Genomic DNA, 25409 nt, shown 5'->3' with positions numbered 1-25409 from the left:
GAATATGGATTAGCTGAATGCAATTAGCTGGGAAGATGTATCTTTCAAGAGGATACTTAATTCTTGAAAGAGATTTATACAATATACATACTTTCTAGAATGATTAATTGCAATGATGGCTTTGTATACATACATTGTTTTAATCTGGCCTGTTAAATAGCAGAGAGTCCTAAGATGCTCTTAGGTGCTTCTGTTTTATGATCAAATCTTGCTGACATTTGGCTTTTTCAGCAAATTCTTAACTTCTTTCACATTGAAGTTCATCCAGATCCATTTTTTATGCGGGTCAAATTCCTGCTTACTTGTCTGTAAGTAATGGCTTTGTTTTCACCAGCTAAATTAGCAAGACTTTAAATACGTTGCTGAAGTATTCCTTGTATTTCTCCTGTTTGATAGAGTAGATAATGGTAATTATAAAAAATAAGATGAGAATTCTCTGTGGAGCCTGAACTGCCTCCTCTGCAGATTTTATCCCCTTTAAGCTGTGACATCTCCAGAAAGCAGTCGGATATCACAGGGTACGGCAAATGACAAGACATACCTTAAGGGTGAGTGTGGAGGCAGTAGCTGTTGCTCGTGCCTTGTCTTGTACCTGTTCAGTGGGTAAAGACGTGTTTAATCTCTGGCCCTGTCATTCTAATGCCTCTAATCTGTATTTGAAGTCCCTTAAAAATGCGAATCCCTTGTTTTTCAAGGAGCATAAGAAATGCTCCAGAGACAGCTATATTACCATTTGGATTTTCTCCTTTGCCTTTGATGGATGGATATATACATTTTTGTTTTACACTGAAGAGTTTTTTGATCTGGATAGTGTTAAAATGCAACAGTGACAGAGTAGTGGGCAGCTTTCACAAGCTCTGCTTTCAGGTTGGGTTAAAGCCATTGAGGTGAGCAGGAATTAACATTTCCCTTGTCTTGTAAAGGTCACCCTTTAATTGAGATTCACCATGTTCAGTCCAAAGCCTGGGTTGAAGGAGAACTCTCTTCACAAAGAAGGCACAAATTGGCAGTGTAATCTCATCAGAGGCTTGGGTTCTATGGTAATAAATCATTCCATTCGAAGCTAACAGAATTGCCACGGAGCATAAAACACGCCAGATGCTTGAAAGACTTTTGTGGCTTAGAGTTTGAATAACAGTTGGGTGGTCTGTAGGTGTCTTGAGTTTTTCCTAATAAGGGAGAACTGTTGGGAAGAAAGTAATTCTTACCTAATTAAAGGATTAAAATACATGTGATTTTGTTAGCTGTGAATTTGTCTGACGCAGGAATTGAAGGTGTGCTGTTGCCGTGCTGTAGATCTGTTTGTGTATGATATCTCAGAAATGATTGCAAAATAAATGGCCTCAGATTTCATCCATCCATTATACCCTGCCTTATCCAGAGAGATAAATGTGGGCTGAGCAGGTGATTCTCTTCTGTAGAATGAAGATGTAACTTTAATCAATAAAGAGATGTGATTTAGAGTTCTGAGGATAACAAAGGCTAACAGTTTCTGAAGGGCTCTTTGGGCTAAGTGCATAAATTGTTGTTGAAGTCTTTTCTTAATATATCATGGGTGATATTAGAATACTTTATTATCAGTAGACAGAAATACAGATATTTTTCAGGTGAGGAGAGTAGCAGAGAAGGCAGTTTTGCATCCAGGAGGTACGTAGGGAAAAGATTATTTGTATGGAGGCTGGAGATGGGGAAAGAGAATGCCTATGAGAAGCACCAGAGCTATAAAGCCTCCTGTCAGCGGGCATTTAAATCTCGCATCTCCTGGATTTTTGTTGTTGCTTTTGGAGCTTGAGTGGAATTGTCCATTCAGGAGTGTGTGGCTGCCTATGTATCTCACAGTGAATGGTTTGGGATAGCAGTTTGACTGTTGCTTGTACACGTTACAATGCAGAGATCTGGCACCTAGAACACATGTAGAAATGTCTCTGTTCTGCTGTTGATTGTCTCAAGATCTGGCCTCTTGTACCCTCCTCATTTCACTTCTTGTTGTTTGTTCTTTCTCTTTTCATAGCAGTGCACCAGATCAAGGCCGGTATCACCTGTAAGGACCTGGCCAGTGCACCACGTGTAAATGAACCTCATTGCTTTTGAATTGGAGCGGAGAAATTCTGTTTTCTGTCCTCTCTCTTATGCCCATGTTATTTCAAGAGACTGGAGAAATGAGTCGGTGGCATTTCTGGAGTAGAGCAGAGTAGCCTCATTTTGTTAAATGCTATTACAAGGTCCATCAGATAAAGAAGTTGTAGAAGGACATGGTGCATATGCTGAAAGCATCTTTAATAGGAGCTTGTTTTGGTGCTTAGTTCAGTTTAACTGCCCTGACAGGTCTGAACTTGGATTCATTAATGGAAAAATGATTGAATGGACAACATGGAATCATAGAATGATTTAGGTTGGGAGGGACCTTAAAGCTCCTCCAGCTCCAACCCCCTGCCATGGGCAGGGACACCTTCCACTAGAGCAGGTTGCTCCAAGCCCCTGTGTCCAACCTGGCCTTGAACACTGCCAGGGATGGTTCCTCACACACATGTGCACACTGAGGTCTGAATTTAAATTCATGCTCTATGTATAGACATCCCAAATTTCCATGCTTCCATTGCCAGTCTTTTAAACCATGTAGCACCACAAAGGCAGAGAAATTGTTGCAACCAGATTTTCTCCATATAACACTTCTGCAGCTGCTTGAAGCAAGTTGTTCCAAGTTTGCTGGAGAAAAACAGGCTATTTCTTTTCCCTCTAAATATTGGGTACAGCAAACACTCGCTGAAGATCTCATTAGTGTTTTCATATTTCATTGTAATTACTTAATAGTATAATAGCAAAGATTTGATGCTCAGTAACTGCCGCCTTTTACATAATATCAGAAATCCTCTAAGTGATTGGGGGCTTAGAGCATCTGTGCTCCTCTTTGGGTGTTCTAATTGCACTGATCATGTGGTTGTGTTGGATGTACTTGTCACCAGTAGTTACTGGGTGACATCCCTTGCAGAAGCACTGTATTCCCTGTACCTCAATGGCATCTAGAAGTGGGTGAACAACTGTAACAAATGGCACTTTCTTTGTCTGCTTAATGAATATGGAAGTGATTTCGAGTGGCCTCTTCCCTAGACTCTAACTATATATTTCTTTCATAATGGGAAATATGTTGATATTATGTGGAAAAGCTATAATTCCAGTAATAATTGGTTTGCAATGCACTCAGGGCTCTTCTCTCAGCAAGGTAAGATGCCAGTTTGGCCTGACCCCAGGTTAAGGAAGAGGTATGTGCCCAGTGTGAAGTTATATGACAACGTGATGCTTGGGGTCAGCTGCGAGCCATGGGAAATAATTGTTTGTGCCTTTATAGCTACTGTGGAAATGTGAGAATTTATCTAGAGTTGGCTAAAAGGTATTTGCACCATAAGCAGGCAAAAGCTAAAGTCTTTAAGAGTATAGGAGCCACGATGTGCAATGGTTTTTGTGGTGCTCATACGCAGAAGGGTGTTATTACATTTTAAGGATAATTACTATGGAAAAAAGCAAGCAAACCCCACTTCATCTGGACATGTCACTATTTTTCATGCGTTCACAATTTCAGCCCAAGAGGACCAGGCAGTTTCTCAGTGACTTTGCAGAATCCTAAAATAGGGATGTATTTGGGTAAAACTAGCATTTCTAAAACTGACACTGTTAAAATAGAATCACAGGATGGTTTGTGTTGGAAGAGACCTTAAAGCTGATCCAGTTCCACAGCTTCTCTGGGCACCCTGTGCCAGCACCTCAGCACCCTCACGGGGAAGAGCTTCTGCCTCAGAGCTCATCTCAATCTCCCCTCTGGCAGGTTAAAGCCATTCCCCTTGTCCTGTCCCTCCAGGCCCTTGTCCAAAGCCCCTCTCCAGGTTTCCTGGAGCCCCTTTAGGCCCTGGAGCTGCTCTAAGGTCTCCCCTTCAGGAGCCTTCTCTTCTCCAGGCTGCCCCAGCCCAGCTCTCTCAGCCTGGCTCCAGAGCAGAGCTGCTCCAGCCCTCGCAGCATCATCATTCCCCTCTGTGACTTAAATCAACCGTTGGATGTTTCTAACTTCAACCTTCACCTCAGAACCCGGATACCAATGTATTTCATGCAACCTTTTGCTTTCTAATTAGTTCCCTGGAAGAGAAGCACTTAGGACTCAATTAGTGGTAATAACTGGAGCGTGTGTGTATGGAGAGGAGATGATGTGTTGCAAGATAGGTTTCCATGTAGCTATCTGATGATTCTGATGGTGTTAATACATGTCTGTTATCCCTAATTGATGAGTTCAGTGTTGTGTTGGGTATTTCATGTATCTGGGGGAGAAAAAACATCAACAAAAGCCCTTTCCTTACTTTGTCAGCTACTTGATAACTGAAGGAAAGCAAATGTTTATTCAGAGGTGTGATAAGGAAGTGTGCTGTGTCTCAATACCCAGTTGCATTGCTCTCACACACGCCGATGTCAGGCTATAACTTTTCATTTCTATAGACCAGTTTGGCATTGTTGCATTAATCACACCAGACTGAGCACTTATCTCCACTGTTGTATTGTGTCTGTAATTATATAGTGCCTTACTATCAGTATATCCTTCTGGAGCCTGTTTGGAATACAGAAGAGTGTATTAAAGATAAAAGCCAGAGGTGGTTTTGACTGAAAATATTTAGACCTTTTTTTTTCCTTCTTGTTGTTTTAGGAGCTCATTTCATTTATAAAGGTTTATATAATTGCTTCAGGGCTTATCATGGTTTTTGCTACAGTTAAATGCTCTATATTCTTTCTTATTAATAATCATCAGTTACTCGATGCTTTTTCAGAGCCTACAGTTTTCATCCAGAAATAACTGGTTCATACATTTGTCTGTCTGAACTATTCAGCTTCTGACCAAGGGGCTTTGTGTTTGCACCGACATGTGGAGTTCAGGGGTAACCTGAGCCACTGGGCTGTGTGTAAATGGTGCTGTGCCATCTGTGCACCTTAGTTTCATTTGGTATCCTGCAGGTAAGAATCATTTCTGTAGCTAAAGGCTTTATTTTTGTAACCAGAGGATCCAATTTAGGAATTTTAACAAAGAGTCGCCCACTGTAGCTTGGCCTTTACCTTTGTATGACAAAAGGCGCTTATTCTATTTCAGGTGCTACAAGTGCAAAGGAAAACAGGAGAGAAGAATTCTATTTTCTCCTGTTGAGCAGGGATAGAGCTCTGAAATGCAGAGATACAGCTGCCTGAGGCAGGAAAAAAATACAGCATCCCTTGTCTGGGAGCTAGAAGAGCAGATGCCCTGTTCCCATTCAAAAGATGCTTCAAAAAGTAGATGGAGGATTGACAGGTCTCTCAGTTGTGTCGTCCTCTGCTACTGCTTTTACTCCTTTGGAAAAGTAGAGTCCTTGCACAGAAAAGTTGGTTGTTACAGTTTTAAAGGCACAGTTTTCTCAGCATAATGAGACACTAGAACAGGCTGCCCAGAGAAGCTGTGGCTGCCCCATCCCTGGCAGTGTTCAAGGCCAGGTTGGACACAGGGGCTTGGAGCAACCTGCTCTAGTGGAAGGTGTCCCTGCCCGTGGCAGGGGGTTGGAGCTGGATGAGCTTTAAGGTCCCTTCAACCCAAACCAGTCTGGGATTCTATGATCCTATGTTAAAAACTGATTTTAGGTGGTCTGAACATCTAAGACATGTAGTAGTTAGTACCTGACAATATAGAGAGTTGGTGGTTCACTGTGGCTGCTCGTAATGGCCTTGAGTAACATACCAATAGGCAATTATTAACTTCAGTGGACTTGGTCTGGCTATTGAATCATCAACTTGCAGAGTGCCAGCTTGGCCCTGCTTCTTCCCAGCTGAAGAAGTATTGAGGAGCCCATGTTTATGATTTGTGTCACATCTTACGTATACATCCCAGGTGTGATCTTGATGGGATTTCCTCTAGTAGAAGACCTCCTTAGCTGGTTTAGTAACATGAAACTGATCTCTCAGTGCTAGACAGAATCAGCTTTAGGTGAAAACCACTATTCATTGTGTCGGGGTTTATTTTAATGCTGACTGTTGGCTCTAAATTTGCACAGATCCAGGAAATCATAGAATCCCAGACTGGTTTGGGTTGGAAAGGATCTTAAGATCATTTAGTTCCAACCCCCTGCCATGGGCAGGAATGCCTCACACTAGACCATGTTGCCCATGACCTGGCCTTGAACACTTCCAGGGCTAAGTCACAGAAGGAATGTATGAATCAATTTCCCTCCTTACCCACTTGAATAAATGAAATCCACATTAGTCCCTGTGATTTCAGCTTTTTCACTGTTGTGGTAGATTAGGAATTCTGGTACATTGGGAATGTTCTGAGCAAAGAGCTGTTTTATGTGTTGGACGATGCACTTGCCAATTTATTTCTCAGATCGTAGGAAATCAGTTGTCTCTTGGAGGACGTACAAACACAGATACCTTACTCACAGTACAGAAGACACTTTGGCTTTTCTTTTTCTAGTTGTATTTCCCTTACTGGGTGTTGGAGCTTCTGAATTAGTCTAAACCAAGCATAAACCATTTCTTATGCACTGAGAAGAGACATTAAAACTAAGTAATGCCATACAATTGAATTAAATGTGAGGAAAGAAGATTGAAACCTCTTTCCCTTTTAATAGCAAGTTGATGCAAATGGCAGTGGATAAGCAAATTATAATACATTTTGATGAAGAAGTGGCAAGTTGGAGTGATAGGTTGGATTGTCTATATGGGAAGTTAATGATGCAGTTACAAAGCAGAACGAGGGGATGGATGTGGTGGATGTAATACCAGTGAAATTAAGCAGGTTAATTCCAAGCCTTTATGCAAGACTCCATTACTCTGTACTCTGAGTGCAGATTATTACAGTTATCTAATGTGTTTAACCCACTTAATGCTTTCTGATCGTGCTTATGCAGAAAACTAAAGGCTGGAAGTGTTTTAACATCACTTTTCCCTCCTTTCTTCTTAGAAACAGGGATTTTATTTTAATTGGAAAATAACCATATACGGTGCACTCAGTGTCCAGTTGCTGACGTTCCCATGGAGAGCACAGCAGGGATTTAATCTCATTTACCTAGAGAAAATTGCTGTGCTTGACTTCTAAACTGTTTTCCAGTGTGGCCTTGCTGATTGTACTTGTTACTAAGCTTTAGTTTCCTTCCTTTTGTTCTTCTAATGAGTATTATTTTGGAGGAACACAATATAAAGTCAGCGGAGAGGGTTCTTTGTAACCTTGTAGGTATTAGCCCTCCCTTCACTCCTTCCTTGGTTGATACCAGCTGGTTAACACCAGCTGGTTAACTTCTGCACCCTGTGATGTGACTGTGAGTAGGAGAATGATGCTGTGTTGATCCTTGAACCTTCAATTAGTTGCTGGTATTAAGCTGCAGGCCCTGCCCTTGACACTGAAGCTGTGCTGTGATTTTCTGGGATGACTTTGTACAAGCAGAACGTGTTAACATTTGTCATCCCCATGATGCTGGGGAACAAGCAGGAGGAATCCTGTTAACCAAACCCCTGGAAGCCCTTTGCTTTCTACTTAGGCTGTCAGTGATACCTGCACATCACCATGGTTTTTGGCACATTTGCCCAGGTAAAACAGATTGGGAGTTAATAGGGGTTGTGTTGGTGTTCAGAAGGAATAGATATAATCTGATTTTCTCTAAGTCGAAGCGGTTCAGCGTGGGTAAAGTGACAAAACCAGTGATGGTACATCTCTATTTGTAGGCAACATCAGGAGGAATCAGAGCTTTGCCATGTTTTGCATAAGTACTTTTCAGTGTAGAACTTGATATTGAAAATATCTTTCGTGTTTCAAATACCATCAGTCTTATTACATGGAGACACAACGTGTCAGAAAGCAGCCACATCCTCTGGATGTTAATGTTAACCTTCTGTTAAGGTGTCTGTTCATTTTAACTGTTCTTAAATTACTGCACATCACAAGACTCTGGTTTACTTCATTTCCTCACTTGTGTCATGAGCAAGATGCATTTCTGAATGTTCCGAAGAGCATCATCTCTGTGATTACAGCCATCAGTAATGTAAAGAAATAGTGCTTGCAGATGCTGTTTGTAATGTCTTCATTCTCTGAACACTGATACAGATATTTTATTCAGTAATTTGTTAGTGCTGTTCCTTTTACTAGGCAGTTATTTATTATTGGTGTCAAAAAATACTGTAAGTGGATCTAGATCTATTGTTTTTAGGCCACTGATTGAAGCCTGCTTCAGGAGTGACTGATAACTTCTAAGGAAACTTGGGCCACAGCCGGACAGGACCTAAGTGAAACTATAATGAATATAGAGAAACTAGAAGGAAGATAAAACGTCTCATATGGAGCCAGGCTGAGAGAGCTGGGCTGGGGCAGCCTGGAGAAGAGAAGGCTCCTGAAGGGGAGACCTTAGAGCAGCTCCAGTGCCTAAAGGGGCTCCAGGAAACCTGGAGAGGGGCTTTGGACAAGGGCCTGTAGGGACAGGCCAAGTGGAATGGCTTTAACCTGCCAGAGGGGAGATTGAGATGAGCTCTTAGGCAGAAGCTCTTCCTTGTGAGGGTGCTGAGGCGCTGGCACAGACTTTTCCCAGAGAAGCTGTGGCTGCCCCATCCCTGGCAGTGTTCAAGGCCAGGTTGGACACAGGGGCTTGGAGCAACCTGCTTTAGTGGAAGGTGTCCCTGCCCGTGGCAGGGGGTTGGAACTAGGTGAGCTTTAAGGTCCCTTCCAACCCAAACCATTCCATGACTCTGTGGTAATCTCTGTACACTCAAATTGCAGGGTGAACCAATGAGAACGTAACTAGCGCTGAATGTAGGCAGAAAACATCAATTCTGGAAATTATTTCTTTTTAATGCAAGTTAAATAAGCAGATGGGACTAAAACGCAATTACAGTGTCATACAGAACAGACCTTTTCTCATGACTGCCTGCAAAAACATTTCCTTGCAAAGGGTATAAATTCCTACTTAAATAACCAGAGAAGGTGCTGGGTGTCAAGCATTAAACACACCAAATTATACCATTTCTTTTAACTGATGTAGAATTGTATTTTTCCCTTTACTCTGATGTCAGGTGGAGGAATTTCTTCTTGACAAAGGCTGTTATATAGAATATAGGTTGTGGTTTTGGGGTAGGGGAATAGGATGCAGCCTCTTTGATGTTTAATATAGCCCCCTGTTATCTTTAATTCACCTGATGCCAACAGGAAGCAGTGCTGGAGCCGTGTGCTCCCGTTATCACCTCTTAGCCCTGATTTTAGCTCCTCGGCTGGGTGGCTTGTACCATTGCTGGTTTTGGGAGAGCAGCCAGGAGAGATGGTCTCTTGAGGTTGATCAGCAGAACAGATGGACAGACACAGGAGACATCACAACAGAGAGCATATTGAGAGCAAAGGAAAACGTCTTTAAAGGACATTGGGCTTTAGGACAAAAAACAACTTTCCTCGAATAGGTGCTCTGGCACAGAGATGTTTTCTGTCATTGGCTTTATTTTCCCCTTCTTTTTTTCATCAGCCTGTCCCTTTTTGAGGGACATCATCACTTGGAGAAAGCAACTGAGTCCTGAAGACGTAGATGTGTATTTTTGTCTCTCTTTTTAAGTACAACCTGACTTTCGCAGTCACTTCACTGACCTGGTTTACTTTCAAATACTTCCATTTTTCCTCAGTGTATCGGAAATGTCACAAGCCACCTCTTATGCTGTGGTTGGTTGTGTTCAGGTTAGGCTGAGCCCTTGGGTGCTGTAGAAATGAGGGGAAATGGCTTGCTTTCATTTGTGGTGCCTGATCTTTTAGGAAATACAGGTACAGCCTCTGGTTTTCACTGAGGGAATTCACCGAGTGGTAAAGCAAAAGTAAAGAGTGGAATAATTTGCACCTGAGTTTCTTAACACAGATATACATCAATTCAAATACATGAGACTGAGGATTAGAGAGGGGAACGGGGTGACTCTCCTAGGGTACTTGAAAGGTATCTTCTTAAGGGATATACAGGATACAACCAAGAGGTTTTGAGTTAACTGAAAGAGGTGTGATGCTTTGATGAAGCATCATCATCATCATGGGAACACCATCTTAGAGCAGAGTAATTCCACCTTTAGCAAAGGTCAACAGCGATACCCTGCCTTGCCTTCTTGGTAAGGAGGAGGAGGTGAATCAAGAGTATTCCTTCAGCTGGGATGTTCATCTGAGGTCTCTTGCCTCCCCCTTCCAGTCTTGCATGAAACTTCCAGCACATTCATGTTCTGAAGGTCTCTCCATCTCTGCTAAAGTTATTGAGGGACCCAAAAGTCATTGGGGTTTGGGGTACTGGTAGATTTAGGAGGCTGGGGTGCATCAGCCTTGCTTGCCCTAGTTATTAGCTAAAAATGGAGGGTGATGTTATGGCTCTTTAATTAACAAGATTTATATAAAATACATAAATATGCATCCACTTTTGTCAGGACTCACAGGAGAAAAGTGAAGACAAAAAAGAAATAGGTATTCTAGGGGAAGGGAGAAGAGGTGGTAGGGACTGGGGTGGGGTGGGATCAGGCTGTCTGCAGAGCTGGTTGTTCATGAAGCCTTTCACATCATCTGGGGCCTGCTCTGCTCTTCTCAAAGAGGTGACCTTAGGCACAGGCAGAACCAGTTTTCTTCCAGCAAGGTGGTTTTGAATGAAATAGATTGGATATTGCTGTTAGGGATTATTCAGGAAAATGTACCAAAAAAATACACTTACACCAGACAAAAACATGGAGCAGGGATGGTTTAGGTTGCCGGGAGATGGTTCAGGCAGCAGAGAGATGGCTTGGGTGGCAGAGGGGTGGTTTAGATGGCAGAGGGATGGTTTAAGGGGCAGAGGGATGGTTTGAGTGGCAGAGGGATGCTTTAGATAGCAGGATGCAGGCTCCAGCCTTTGTAACTATTTCAGCTAGTGCTGTGCTCTGAACACAGCTGTCAGGAGCACCTTAACTGAAGCATTAAAAATAACCTAATCCATGCAGGTGGTGAGGAGGAAACTGCATGTGTTTTCCCCGTACTGGTTTCCACTCCCAGCAGGTAGCTCAGTGCTGACACTCTGATTCACTGCTTGACCATGATCTTTGCTTTTTCTCCACACCTAAATTAACACCCATTTGGGCTTTGCTTTCTAACAGAACCTGCCTGTGAGACTATGGGTGCTGAGCTATTACAGAGGAGTCCTTTGCTTTTTGAGCACAGCCACTGCTGTTGGGTTAATGTTTTCACAGAGCAAATCAGCTGTGGAATATTATTTCCCTGGTGAGACCAAGACACCTCCATGTCTCAGCTCTGCAAGGAAATTTCAGGGCATTAGAGAGGGAAAAATACATAAATCTGTTCTTTGACAGCACTAGCAAATGTTGCTGGTGTCTGAGAAGCAATAGCTGGATGTGTTTGCTTGGACCTTGTCTATTCTGATGCCTGCATCTGACATTGTGGACATTTATGGACATGTTTGCTTTGTCTGGCTTTCTAAGGAGACAGCCATCTGGTCATACATGTACTGTCAGTGTCACTGGATCACCCTTCCGGAAAGAGAAAGGAGATTTTGCTTTTCATCTTCCATTTGAAATATCTCATTAACTAAAACAAATATATTGAGAAATATAATACATTATGTGTGAGGTGTAGCTTGGATCGTATAGAGGATAACGGGGCCACTGCAGAAGTCAATGAGAAAAGATCAAACCTCGCTTGGTGGAGAAGTAAGACCACAAAGTCCTGTTGAACACTCCACGTAAATACTGCTGAGGAGAGGAGGGAGGAAGGAGAGGTAAAGCTTCCCTTCCAATTCACTTATGATCTCTACTGTACCTTGAGCAGTGCATCATTTCTAACTAAAAGGCAAAAACCCCAAACCTCTTCATCTTCTGTTTCTCAGGCTTTGGTGATGGGTCATCTTACTCAGCTGATTGCCTCGACAGCTTCTCATCCAGCTGATAAATGAGGGTTGCATTGTTTTTATTACTCCCCAATATGTTGTTGACTGTGCTGTTAATGCTTAGTGGCAGGAGGAATTCCTGCTCTGTTTGATGCAGGGAATCACTGAAGTATCCAAGGGGCCCCAGAAGCAGATGTGAGGTACCTGATTTTCTCTGCTTGTTAACTCATATACAGGAGAGAAAAATGCATCTTTTTGCCTCAGAAATCTTTGAGGTTAAAGCTGTGTATTCACTCTGACAGCTGGCAGAGAGGCTTTGCAAAGCATTAATGAAACTGTGACCAGCATCTCCCGTCTTACTCCTTCAGGGTCACTGATGGGGGAACTAAACGTGGAAGTTGGTTCCTCTTGTGGTCATCTGGGAAAAGGGCACTCTTTCAGACAGGAGATACAGGAGATGCTTTAGACTTCTCTCTCAGTATTTAAATGAGCAGTGGACATGTTTTTGTGGCAAGTCCTGGCATGTATTTCTCTACCACTTGTATTCTTGCTCCTTTAGGAGGTATTCAGGAGGTAACCTGAGTGCTCAGCCCAGTTCAGGTAAACTAAACCTTCTCACAGTCATCTTTCCTTTTGCCTTTGATACACAATTATTTATCTTATAAATTAGGATAGCCCCATCCCTGGCAGTGTTCAAGGCCAGGTTGGACACAGGGGCTTGGAGCAACCTGCTCTAGTGGAAGGTGTCCCTGCCCGTGGCAGGGGGTTGGAGCTGGAGGAGCTTTACGGTCCCTCCAGCCCAAACCAGTCTGGGATTCTATGACTTTCAGCAAAGTGCGTCACAAAGATTTGCAAGGTGGTGTTATCCCTATTATAGAGATGGAAAAAATGGGTGAACATAGTTAATGGGACCATTCTGGCAGTGCTAATACTCCTGAAATTCAGGCACTGGCAGTCATTAACTGCTGGTAATACAGAGCTTAGCACAGACTCATTTTAGCTGGTTCCAGAGTTGGTTTGCAGCCTGTGGAAGTTCTCTGCTTGGAGCTCAGCTGCCACTGATGGTTGGTTGAAAGTGGGGTTTCTAAATGAGTCATAGAATGAATCCCAGACTGGTTTGGGTTGGAAAGGACCTTAAAGCTCATCCAGTTCCAACCCCCTGCCACAGGCAGGGACACCTTCCACTAGAGCAGGTTGCTCCAAGCCCCTGTGTCCAACCTGGCCTTGAACACTGCCATGAACACTTCAATCACTGCGCAGTTGTCACTGCAGCAGCGTAGCCATTGGTTTTCAACTAGAAGGATTTTGCAGATGTAGAAAATACCAACATACCTCATTTTGAATTCCAAAATTCTCACCGTTCTTTATTACCTCTAAGTACTCCCCTACACTTTAAAGAAAATGCACAAGATGTGCCACGTTTCATCTCACTGCAAATTCATGAGTATTGACCTGTCCATTGGTAAAGTCTTGTTCCATCCACCTTTGAATAGTTGTCTTTTGGTTCACCTTGCCCATCTCTGCATAATGCTGGCATGGGCTGCAGGCTGTAAGTGCTCTTAGATGCTGAACATCATGATGTTTTTCTCCACCTGCTTTGCTGTTTCAGTACCTGCTTCCATTTTATTCTCATGTCAAGTGCTGTGACAAGTACAAAGAGGTTACTTAGTTCCACTTCAGCTCCTTTGTCGAAAAGGACTCGTGGAGTCCAATGTTGGAGTTAAACTGGAATTAAAAGACATAGTGTTTACATAGCTTGAAGCTTGTCAAAAGGTGTGTTTAGAATCATAGAATCATAGAATCGTAAGGGTTGGAAAGGACCTTAAGATCATCTAGTTCCAACCCCCCTGCCATGGGCAGGGACACCTTGCCCTAAACCATGTGGCTCAAGGCTCTGTCCAACCTGGCCTTGAACACCGCCAGGGATGGAGCATCCACAACCTCCCTGGGCAACCCATTCCAGTGCTTCACCACCCTTACTGTAAAGACTTCTTCCTTATATCTAATCTAAACTTCCTCTGTTTAAGTTTGAACCCATTACCCCTTGTCCTACCACTACAGTCCCTAAGGAAGAGTCCCTCCCCAGCATCCTTGTAGACCCCCTTCAGATACTGGAAGGCTGCTATGAGGTCACCACGCAGCCTTCTCTTCTCCAGGCTGAACAGCCCCAACTTACTCAGCCTGTCTTCATATGGGAGGTGCTCCAGCCCTCTTATCATCCTCGTGGCCCTCCTCTGGACTCTCTCCAACAGCTCCATGTCCTTTTTATGTTGAGGACACCAGAACTGTACGCAGTACTCCAAGTGAGGTCTCACAAGAGCAGAGTAGAGGGGCAGGATCACCTCCTTCGACCTGCTGGCCACGCTTCTTTTGATGCAGCCCAGGATACGGTTGGCTTTCTGGGCTGCAAGCACACACTGCTGGCTCATGTTAAGCTTTTCGTCAACCAACACCCCCAAGTCATTTTCTGCAGGGCTGCTCTGAATCTCTTCTCTGCCCAGCCTGTAGCAGTGCCTGGGGTTGCCCCGACCCAGGTGTAGGACCTTGCACTTGCCTTGGTTAAACTTCATAAGGTTGGCATCGGCCCACCTCACAAGCGTGTCAAGGTCCCTCTGGATGGTTTAGAAGTCTACACACTTCTATCAATGAGCACAGAAGGAAACTCTGGTTTATTTTCCATTGCCAATATTCAGTGCAAAGAAACAACTGTGTTGTGTGTGCCATAGGTTGTAAAACAGATTCATTCCTGTCCCACGTTTGTCACATGAACTGGGACCACAAATATGTGTATCACTAATTGCCATTTTGACTCTGTTCACCCATATCCATTCTGGCCTGCTTTTAGGAACAGCTATTGCAAGAACCACTGGAGCTTGGGATGGGTGATTTACATCCTCTGGAAGCAGCTGGGAAACCCTGTTTTCACATATTATAAAGCATTAGCCTCTAACCCTGCAGGTTTGTGATGGATTAGCTGTTAAAAGCATGCTAGAGCTGACATGTGTAGGGGAAGGAATGTGTGAAAGTAATGAGAGTGATAGTGCAATCGTATTTCATAGTTGGGGTGTCAACTGCTTTTCAAACAGCAAAGTTTCAGGGGCTTATTGAGAGGTTTTCAAAGCTAATAATAGTAAAAGTAATAATGGCAATAGGTAGGTGACACCCCTGTTGAAGCGTTGTTCTGTGTTCAGGCTGCCATGGTATTCTCCAGGTTTTAAAGACCCAGAGAATGCAGGAGTCCTGAAAGCATGAAGAATTGTAAACCCATCAAAATACATAGAGAATGATCTTCTTTCTAAATAATGTTTTATATGTGCGTGGCCAAAGATCTGAAAAAGAACCAAATGGAAAACTTTTGTCAGAGCGGGAGAGTTGGCTGCTCAGGTGAAACATTGGATTTGGGCTTGAGGATTGATTCTGTTTCCAGCTGATGCTGGCTTTGCGCTGGGCTTTGTCATAGGATCATAGAATCACAGAATGGTTTGGGTTGGAAGAGAGCTTAAAGCTCCTCCAGTTCCAACCCCTGCCACGGGCAGGGACACCTTCCACTAGAGCAGGTTGCTCCAAGCCCCTGTGTCCAACCTGGCCTTGAACACTGCCAGGGCTGGGGCAGCCACAGCTTCTCTGGGCACCCTGTGCCAGCGCCCTTGGCCAAAACCGCTCTCCAGATTCCTTGCCAGCCCCTTTAGGCACTGGAAGCTGCTCTAATGTGTCTCGAAGTGTAAGTACTTCAGGGTAACTACAGGTAGCCCCATACCCCTTGTATCTCTGACCAACTTTCAGTGTGGGCCCAGCAGTTGAATCCTGAAGCTCAGAGCTTCACCAAAGCACCCAGGCAGACAGGGTGCTGTGCTCAGCAGCTTCATTTAACAAGCTCCCATGAGCTTAAGATCTAATTCTGAATGTGATTTTAGCAAGGGAAAGCTCTAGTTGTATTTCATTGTGGTGCAAAGCCTAGAAATAGCAATCCTGTGCTGAAGCAGTTGTATTAATTCCACAGTGAAAATAGCTGCTTCGAGGCTTGCTGACAATGCCAGTCAGTCATGGAAAAAGAAGGTATCAGGATATTAGGGGATATTTTAAATGTTTCAAATTCTGTGTTCTCTGCTATAAATAATTTAAAATCTAGTTCACAAATGAGTCCTTTCCCATCTTCAGGCAGTGTTTGATGATATTGTGATAACACAATGAAAGTGTCAAAGGAGGCTTCAGTCTCTGGTGGTGGAGAAGGGCATTAGATGAAGCTCTTTGCTGCTCTTAGTCCTGAGTGCTGGGTAGAGTTTAAATTCAAACTTCAGGTGTGCACTCAACGTGGGAGTATATACAAAAAAATACCCTATTTATTTGGTAAACACTATTCAGGAGGAAAAAGCTGCTCCATTTATTCTATATGCAGTTGTTCCATATGTTGGAATCTTCTACACGAGGTACTTGAGTGTTCTGGGACCGTGCTTACACTGGGACTGCCGAAGAAGAGCTCAAATGCAGTGAGCACAAGTCTAATTATTTTGTTCACTAGAGGCAATAATTGGCTTGTTCAGAAGTAATGAGATAATTCAGATGTAAATTCATTTTGGAGAGGGGAATTTTAATAATGGATAATCTAGGAAATTATAGCGTGAATGAAAGGATATTTTGTTTATAAAAGGAACAAGTAATGTAACTCCAGAAGGTTGGGGCCATTTCAGCTAATGCGCAGCTGGAAACGAAAGCTGGGAGATTGCTTTGACTGCTGTGTAAGTGCTGCGTGTTCTCTGATGTGAGCACTGGGTTTTTAACAAGACTCGTATCCTGTGAGTAAGTAGCAGCAGCGTTCGCAGAACTTCACTGTGGTCGGGGTGGTGTCTGTGGAGATGAACTTTAAGGTGAATCATGGAGTAGTTTGGGATGAAAGGACCTTCAAAGCTCAGCTAGTCCAACCCCCTGCAATGAGCAGGGACATCTTCAACTAGATCATGAAAAATGATGTGCATTCATGTGGACATACTAAATTTAAACCTTATGGAAATGTTGTAGAACCCAGGCTTGAGCAGTTGTGGGGTTTGATATTATTCCTTACATTTTTCTTTACCATTCCTGTGAAACTCCTTCGGGCGCAGTTTTTGGGAGCCAGTATGTGTTTCCCCTTAGAAACAGGATTTACTATTAGAAATGTGATTTTGAAGGGATGGGGTTGGCGTTATTTAACCTGATAATGATCCTACATAAGAAGAATGTGGAGCTGCTGGAATGAGCCCAGAGGAGGCCCCGGAGCTGCTGCGAGGGCTGGAGCAGCTCTGCTCTGGAGCCAGGCTGAGAGAGCTGGGCTGGGGCAGCCTGGAGAAGAGAAGGCTCCTGAAGGGGACACCTTAGAGCAGCTCCAGTGCCTAAAGGGGCTCCAGGAAACCTGGAGAGGGGCTTTGGACAAGGGCCTGTAGGGACAGGCCAAGGGCAATGGCTTTAACCTGCCAGAGGGGAGACTGAGATGAGCCCTTAGGCAGAAGTTGTTCCCTGTGAGGGTGCTGAGGCGCTGGCACAGACTTTTCCCAGAGAAGCTGTGGCTGCCCCATCCCTGGCAGTGTTCAAGGCCAGGTTGGACACAGGGGCTTGGAGCAACCTGCTCTAGTGGAAGGTGTCCCTGCCCATGGCAGCGGGTTGGAACTGGATGAGCTTTGAGGTCCCTTCCAACACAAACCAATCTGTGAGTCTGTGATAATTTTATTTCTCTAATTCTCAAGCAGAACTGCCCTGTCCTGCTTCCAGATCTACTGCTGGCTTGCTTTGGAACTTCTGCTAAGTCTTTATGCGTTCTACTTTCAGTCTTGGGTTACTAAAGCGAAGTGGTGGTGCCCATTGACATCCTTAAGAGCTCTAAATGTGAGTATGGGGCAGGTGCCCACCTTCTGCCTTCTACATTAGTATTTTAACTCAGGCTCTTTTGTCACAGAATCACAGAATGGAACCTTAAAGCTCACCTAGTTCCAACTCTCTGCCATGGGCAGGGACACCTTGCACTAGACGAGGTTGCTCAAGGTCCTGTCCAGCCTGGCCTTGTCTGTTAATTTATGGATTTGCACAAATAGAGATGTGATTTTTGGGTGACATACCTTCAAATGGATAGAAGGTGATCGATCACTTCATGATGCCATCTAGGTGGCATGCCAGCTGATGGAGTGTGGGCAGCAGATGGAGAAGCAACATCTGGCAGGTGGGACCAAGCTGGGGAGAAGTGAGAATTTCCTTGTGCCTCTGGGAAGCAGATTTAAAGGGAGAATATGTGGAATGGTTTAGTTTTTGTAGGAGCACGTGGACAAATCAAAACCAGATGAATGGAGCAGTGGGAGGAAGGTTTGAGCTGATGAGCATCACTGAAGGACCCTGGATCTAATCAGAGAACATCCTTTGTTGGCTTTCTTTAGCACCTCTATTCTCCTTTCCCCCCATGTTGTCCTTTGCCTTTTCCTTCTCTTTCTTTTTTGCTTCACAAGTATCTGAGCTGTGAGTTCTATGTTAAGCCCTTCTGGTTTGTCCTGTGCTGAAGAGCTGTGGCTAATTTTAATCAAGCTTGAACTGTCATTCCTGTTCATCAGTGTTACATTAGCATCAGTCCTGTTCATCAATGTCACATTAACACTAAAGCCGAACTCCCTGATTATTAAAGTGGATGGAAATCACAGCTCCGTGTGTGGCCAAATAGCTCCTCATCGATGGGGCTTTTGATGAGGCCTGATAGTTTAATGCAGGCCTTAATCAAGGGCTCGGAACTGTTTTCTCTGCTGGGCTTTATCCTCATGCTATTGAATTGCATGGCCACATGCACATATTCCCTCTTTCTATTCCCTGTCTTCTATCAGGACTGGAGCAGAAACCCAGTTTTAGGCGGAAGCATTGCTCACATTAAGAGCTCAGGTCCTCAGTGGTAATGAGACAAAGTGTCTAAGAATTGGTATTTAAGGCTGTGAAGATTGGGAAGGTGGGAAATCATTAAAGAGGGAGGGAGTTTGAACAGTGGGTAGTGCAGAGAGTCATGTGTCAAGAGCACTGCCTGGTTTATCCCTGGGATAAATCTTCATTGCACCATTAAGCTGGGTTTTGCTTGCTTTCTTACCTCTATTTCTTCCCTTTCCATTGTGGTTTCTACCTGCATCTCTGCTTTGCTCACTTGCCCAAATCTTATACTAGTTTTGACGTGAACAAGCAGTCCAGTTACATGAACAAACTATAGATTATACATGAATTTGGTTTAGGGTGATAAACACTTTGCTCTAAAGATCCAAGGTAAAGCTTTTGGGTTTCAAGTCCAGCCATCCCATTATTGCCCCCTGCACTGGGCACTGGTGAGGCTGCACCTCGAACCCTGTGTTTAGTGCTGGGCCCCTCACTCCAAGAGAGACATTGAGGTGCTGGAGCGGGGCCAGAGAAGGGCACCGGAGCTGGTGCAGGGCCTGGAGCACAAGTGTGATGAGGAACGGCTGAGGGACCTGGGGGGGTTTAGTCTGGAGAAGAGAAGGCTCAGGGGGGACCTTCTCGCTCTCTGCAACTGCCTGACAGGAGGCTGGAACCAGGAGGGGGCTGGTCTCTGCTCCCAAGGAACAAGGGATGGGACAAGAGGAAACGGCCTCAAGCTGCCCCAGGGCAGGTTTAGATGGAGCTGAGGAACAATTCCTTCCCCAAAGGGTGCTCAGGCATTGGAACAGGCTGCCCAGGGCAGTGCTGGAGTCACCGTCCCTGCAAGTGTTCACACCCCGTGTAGCCGAGGCCTCAGTGCCATGGGTTAGTGGTGGCCTTGGCAGTGCTGGGAACGGTTGGACTTGATGAGCTTAAAGGTCTTTTCCAACCCAGTTGATTCTATGATTCTGTGGTTACTTCTGTGGGCTCAGAGGTCGGACAAACGCTTCCACAATTCAGCAGGAAGGATGTGATTTCAGAAGCAGAAATGATGCTCAGGTGGGTGCAGAACTGATGGCTCTGGAACCCAGCGCTGATGCCTCCAGCCTTGCATGTCCTTGCACAAAACACAGCCCATGCCTTACGTTTCTTAGTCTAAAGTCATGTATGGCTCTCTGCATGCACAAATCAAACATTCCCCCTCACCTGTGACAGCCAGTCAATGTCCTCAGCCATTATAATGTATAGAATAAAAAAGTGCCATTTTTTTGGTACATGACAAGCATAAGTGGAAAGTGTTAATCAGGAAATGTTATGACTGCTGTTGTTTAGCACGTCAGCCAGTGCCCTGCAGACCTCGGAGGATTACCTACCTGTGAGCCCATCATGTGTCCTATAAAGAATAATTTGCTTTTCCCCAGCTGGTACAAAAGGTTCCAGTCCACTGCAAGGAGCTTTTTGTTAATTTATTAGTAATTAGCTCAAAGTGCAAGTTAAGCAGCAGTGGTGCCCAGTAGCATACTAGGAGTTGGAAGTGATGGAATGAAGGTAGACAGGCACCTAATTAAATGCCTGTGTAAACCCCTACAGTTCACCACACTGAGAAAAGAATATTTATGCTAAAATTATATAGAACCCCAGACTGGTTTGGGTTGGAAGGGGCCTTAAAGCTCCTCCAGTTCCAACCCCCTGCCACGGGCAGGGACGTCTTCCACTAGAGCAGGTTGCTCCAAGCCCCTGTGTCCAACCTGGCCTTGAACACTGCCAGGGATGGGGCAGCCACAGCTTCTCTGGGCACCCTGTGCCAGCGCCTCAGCACCCTCACAGGGAAGAGCTTCTGCCTCAGAGCTCATCTCAGTCTCCCCTCTGGCAGGTTAAAGCCATTCCCCTTGGCCTGTCCCTACACCCCTTGTCCAAAGCCCCTCTCCAGGTTTCCTGGAGCCCCTTTAGGCACTGGAGCTGCTCTAAGGTGTCCCCTTCAGGAGCCTTCTCTTCTCCAGGCTGCCCCAGCCCAGCTCTCTCAGCCTGGCTCCAGAGCAGAGCTGCTCCAGCCCTCGCAGCAGCTCCGGGGCCTCCTCTGGCCTCGCTCCAACAGCTCCACGTCCTTGCTGAGTTGCAAAGGCACTTTCCCCAATTCTTTCCTCAGCTTCTGCTTGCATTGTTTTTTCAAGAGTTTTTGACCAACTTTAGTGTTATAATTGAGTCAGTTCTGTCACAGACTTCCCTGGCATTAGACTTAATTAATGACAGACCACGGAAGCCTTCTTAAAGTGAAGAAAAAAGCCTGTCGTACGTTATTTGTCAGTGGCAGATCTGCTCTGTCGAGCAGAGTTACAGTTAACCTTTAACCAGTTATGGTGTCATCTAGAAGGTGCTGCCATCCTCTTTAGCTGTCATCAGACCTGGTTAAAGGTTAACATCTTGCTTTGGGCACCAGGGTCCTGCCAGGGCACTGTCATCTTCCCAACATCCATGGTCTGAGTTTCTGAGCTATACCCTCAAAACACAACGTTAAAATAAATAAGGAATGAGAAGATGCAGGTTCCATCTTACCAAAATCAATGAAATATAAGAGCACATGTGTTGGAAACAACTAATTCCTGTGTGCTATCTTCATTAGTGAGTCCTGGATTTAATTGGAGTCCTTAAACCAGAAAGCCCTGGTGGCTTCTTTACCCTCGTGTCTTGCTTCCAGTGCTGACGTAGTCGCTTGTCAAAGCAACCACTCTTTAGGAATAAGCTCAGTCTGTTGTTTCCTCCTGTGCTTTTCTCTTTTTGGGTCTGTTTTTAGGATATATTCAAAATGATATTCAAATAGTGTATTACCTGGGATGGGATTTCTCAGGGTTCAGCATCTCCTGCCTCTGAAAAAGCAGATGAATCGAAGCCCTGGTTTAGCAGAGTTGGGCAGCTGGAAGAAGATGAGAAAAGGGGTGATGGAACCTTGTGTTTGTGAAAGCTTGTGGTGCTTAAGATAGACATGGGCTAAATGGAATATAATGAATACGAGGGTGGCAGAGCCTGCTTTATCCTCTGAAGTCTCTGGTGGCATGGAAAGCCTTTGGTCTCAAGATCCACAGTGAAGGTGAATCACAGAAGCTACTTTCAAAACCAGATGGACTTTATAATTCAGGAGCATCTTCCAAATGGCCATAGCAGCATCTGCAGGTGAAAACCTCACACTGGAGCTCTACAGCTATAAAGGCAGGTTATAGCCATCAAGTTTATGTCTGGTGCTAAAATCAGCTTAGGTTTGGGTTTATCAGCTGTTGACGAGGAGTTTTAAGGCTGTAATAGAGTCTGGAAGGCATAAAAATAAGTGTAACTGAGCACGGAGGGATCACCCTGAGGCAGATGTAATGTGTAATCCTTCCTTGGCATTCGTGTAGCTTTCATGTTGTGAGGTGTTAAAGGGTTATAGTAGTATGAAAATCACTGCTACTAAAGGAGGATTTTTCTTTGAGGGTAAATAATGTGTTGGTACCTGTTTGTCTAAAGCTTTAATTGAATCTAGAATCCTTATACAAGTTTTCTTGCTCCTAAATCATATCTGAGTGGCATTCTGGTACACTTCTTTGATTGTGAGCTTCATCCTGCTTATAGATGCAAACAAAACATTACCTTTTCTTATGCTATCCACCTATGGTAGAAAAAACACCACCAGGTTTTGGGATGTTTTATTTGTCAGTGAATTGCTGCAGAGCTTTTTCCTCCAACCGCCACACAGGGGAAATGAAAAGCAACGACACAACTTACAAACAAGAGTAATTTCAGCTCTTCATCCACAATTACATCTCTGCTCCCTAAGGAAACTGTTGAAGGGAACATTGTGAGTTTAAGAACAGCTTTATTTTTATAAACACTTGCTTTTAATTCCTGAGTTGAAGTTGTGGTTATTACTGAACATTCCCAAGGCTTTTTGCAAACAGTATCATCTCGGGTATGGATTTCCATCCTCCTCGTTATGCTTTGCTTTTCTCATCTCCTCTTAAACTCATTTGGTCTCTGAGCTCCCACATATTATGCTACCTATCCCTGTTTCCTCTCGGCCATTCCCAGCTTGGTAACTTGACAAAAGTGAAGTGAACAGAATACTTTCCTCCTAAATGATATCCTCATATAAGGGCTTTTGAAGTATTACAGAAATACTCCTAATTAGTCAGGGTAAGCCTTGTGTAAAGTGTCTTCACATTAAGCCAATTTTAAAGAATAATAAAAGGAAGAGTAGAGAGGGGTTTTCCTTCATTTTTATGCAGTACCAAAGGCTCTATTGTATAACCTGACTCTTTCAGCTTCCTTGGATATGACCTGATCCAAGCGTCTTGTCCAGAATTCGTGGTGGATCATACAAAACCCACAGCATCTCTGGTTTAAACTGCCTCCATACTTTGTCAGGTACAAAATCCATCCTTTTAGGGTGGATCACTGTGCGGTTATAGACAGTTCCTGCTTGATTGCTCTGTATTTAGTTTATTCAGTTTATCCTTACAAAGGTTCCTGCCTTCTATGTCTTCCTTTGTAGGCTTTTTCCCTGAACAGTGGAAGAGGTTTGAACTGAAGGGACATCTCTCTTCATTCCACCTTGCAGTGCTCTCCTTTCTTGGTCCAGCATTTTGCTGTTCATCTAGGCTCTGAATTCCCCAGGATTAACCTCTACCCTGGGTTAGTAGCAGAGGGAGGAGGAGGAAGATCCTGCTGCAGGAGGATCCCTGGATATATCTGATCCGACAGGCAGTGAGTGGATGCAGAAGGAGGGACTCCCCTGGCTTAGCACACAATTTCCTGAATTCCCTTTGAAACCTTTCCCAAAGGATTCAGTAGGATTGTGACCTCTTTTTGGTATTGCCTTGAAAGAATCAAATTAGTCTAGCCATCAGTAATCTAGGAGCTGTTTTATATATAGCTACTAAAAGCAGCCAGGTAGGGTAAGTCAGCAGCTATGATCCACTTCTCTTCCTCATTTCTATTCCATTGCCCCAAATGTGGCACTTGAGGAAGAGCTGAGTCTAAACTCAGCTCTGTGCTCAGGTAAGGATATAGATGATACCACCTATTCCATTGATTTCAGGACCAATGGCAATTCCTTAAATCTCTGTGACCTGACAAACCAGTGTCTCTGTTTTCTCTTCCTTCACCCCATTCCCTATAACCCTTTCACCATGCATCTAAATGGGTTTCTTGCAGAAACGATGACCTTATCTGAGTGTTTTCCACCAAACACCAAAATGTAAAAGCCATTTCCCTAAATCCTCTGCTTCCAGCATCACGATTTCCAAGCGCCTGTTTCATTTCTCTTTTATTTCTTTCCCATTAACAGGAATTCCTGCGTACATCTCCTTGCAACAAATTAAATGAGGTTACAGCTCGGTGTCCTGTCTGTACAAGAGCCTCAGCTCTGCTTTGTGTCTTCAATCTTTGAACTTTGGCTTTGTCCTTTTGGTTGTTGTTCTCTGAACGCGTTGGCCAGAGGATGAAATTAAAAAGCACTTTAGCTGAATGGTAGGTGCTGTTGAACCCTGTTCTTGAAATGGAAATGAAAGCCCTGCCTTTTTCACATCCCTTTTCTTAAGCAACAGGATATTGATCCGCTGGGTTGAAGGCTTTAAAAAGAAGATGCTCTGTTATCTTCCCAGTTTATTTTTCTGGAGCAGCACGTTTTAGTCATCTTTGCATTTAGTGCTCTGAAAGAACATGGAGATCAGATTTAGGTTATTAGAGGGGATAAATCTTGTGCTTCATTCGGTGCTTTCTTATTCTGCCTTGTACCGGCGATAAAAGCAAGGGGATCTGAAGCTGAGCTTTGTCTGGAAGTTTTTTAGCTGTGAAAAAGGTTCCTGTTAAAGGCCTATTTGGGATTAAAGCGGGATGCCTGAAAACCATTGATGTGTTAAGCCCAAGCAAGCAGGTTCAGTTGCTATTTTGAGTTTCAATGTGTTGTATTTCACTTAGGTACAAATCTTTGTGCATTCCTTGTACAAGCGCTGTGCCAACTCTTCCGCGTAGTCATGGGCTGATACAGAAGAGTGAGGTGGGAGCTTGCAAAGCTGGACCCATTTCATGAGTTGTGGTGATTTTCCAATGGCTGTTCATAGGTTTGGGAGCTGGTATCTGTGCAGTATTGTTGCAAAGGGACTGTGTAAGTGCTTACTGCTAACAGCAGATTAAAATCCCCCATGATTTGGCTCTGTCACTCTCTGCCCAACTCCAGAGCTTTCACATTAGTGAAAAAGGAAAAGTTGGCTCCTCTACACTTGCTGTCTCATAGAGTGTTTTGAACGCCTTCTGTAGCGTGAGATGTGCCTTCATGGAGCATGGAGCAACCTGCTCTAGTGGAAGAGTGTCCCTGCCCATGGCAGAGGTTGGAACTGGATGAGCTTTAAGGTCCCTTCAACCCAAACCAGTCTGGGATTCTATTCTATGATTAAAACTTAACTACTCGAGGTCAGTTAATGCAGCATCCCTCGGTTGTTCTGCAGTCTCATCCCAGTGTTCTGTCACATGCTGATTCAGTGCCAAAGCATATGGATCCCCATATGGTGACTCTCTCTGGTTTTCCACCACCTGTAGTTAAGCTGATTTTCAGTTGCTGAATTTGCCCAAGAGATAAAGGAGAATCAGTACAGCAGTGAAATAGGGTTGCAGGGTAAAGAGTGAAGTTTCCTGTTGCTACAGTAGTTA

The 25409-nt window shown here is 44.2% G+C and overlaps 1 protein-coding gene across 3 annotated transcripts in view; it reads left to right on the top strand.

Annotated features, from left to right (window-relative positions):
- Positions 1-25409, top strand: part of EXOC4 (exocyst complex component 4) — a 396577-nt gene that overhangs the window by 128994 nt on the left and 242174 nt on the right. Inside the window, exon 10 of one of the 3 annotated variants that reach the window (XM_030480711.1) lies at positions 1266-1517. The exons of the other annotated variants lie outside the window; for them this stretch is intronic. Within the exon in view, the coding sequence (XP_030336571.1) occupies positions 1266-1337 (72 nt within the window). The 3' untranslated portion in view covers positions 1338-1517. Of the gene's footprint in view, positions 1-1265; positions 1518-25409 lie in introns of those variants that run through there. 3 annotated transcript variants of the gene reach the window in all.

This window comes from Strigops habroptila, chromosome 3 (genome assembly GCF_004027225.2).
Source record: "Strigops habroptila isolate Jane chromosome 3, bStrHab1.2.pri, whole genome shotgun sequence".
In the NCBI taxonomy this organism is placed as follows: domain Eukaryota; kingdom Metazoa; phylum Chordata; class Aves; order Psittaciformes; family Psittacidae; genus Strigops; species Strigops habroptila.
The sequence above is the reverse complement of the archived record's forward strand: the minus strand, read 5'-3'. Positions and strand labels throughout refer to the sequence as shown.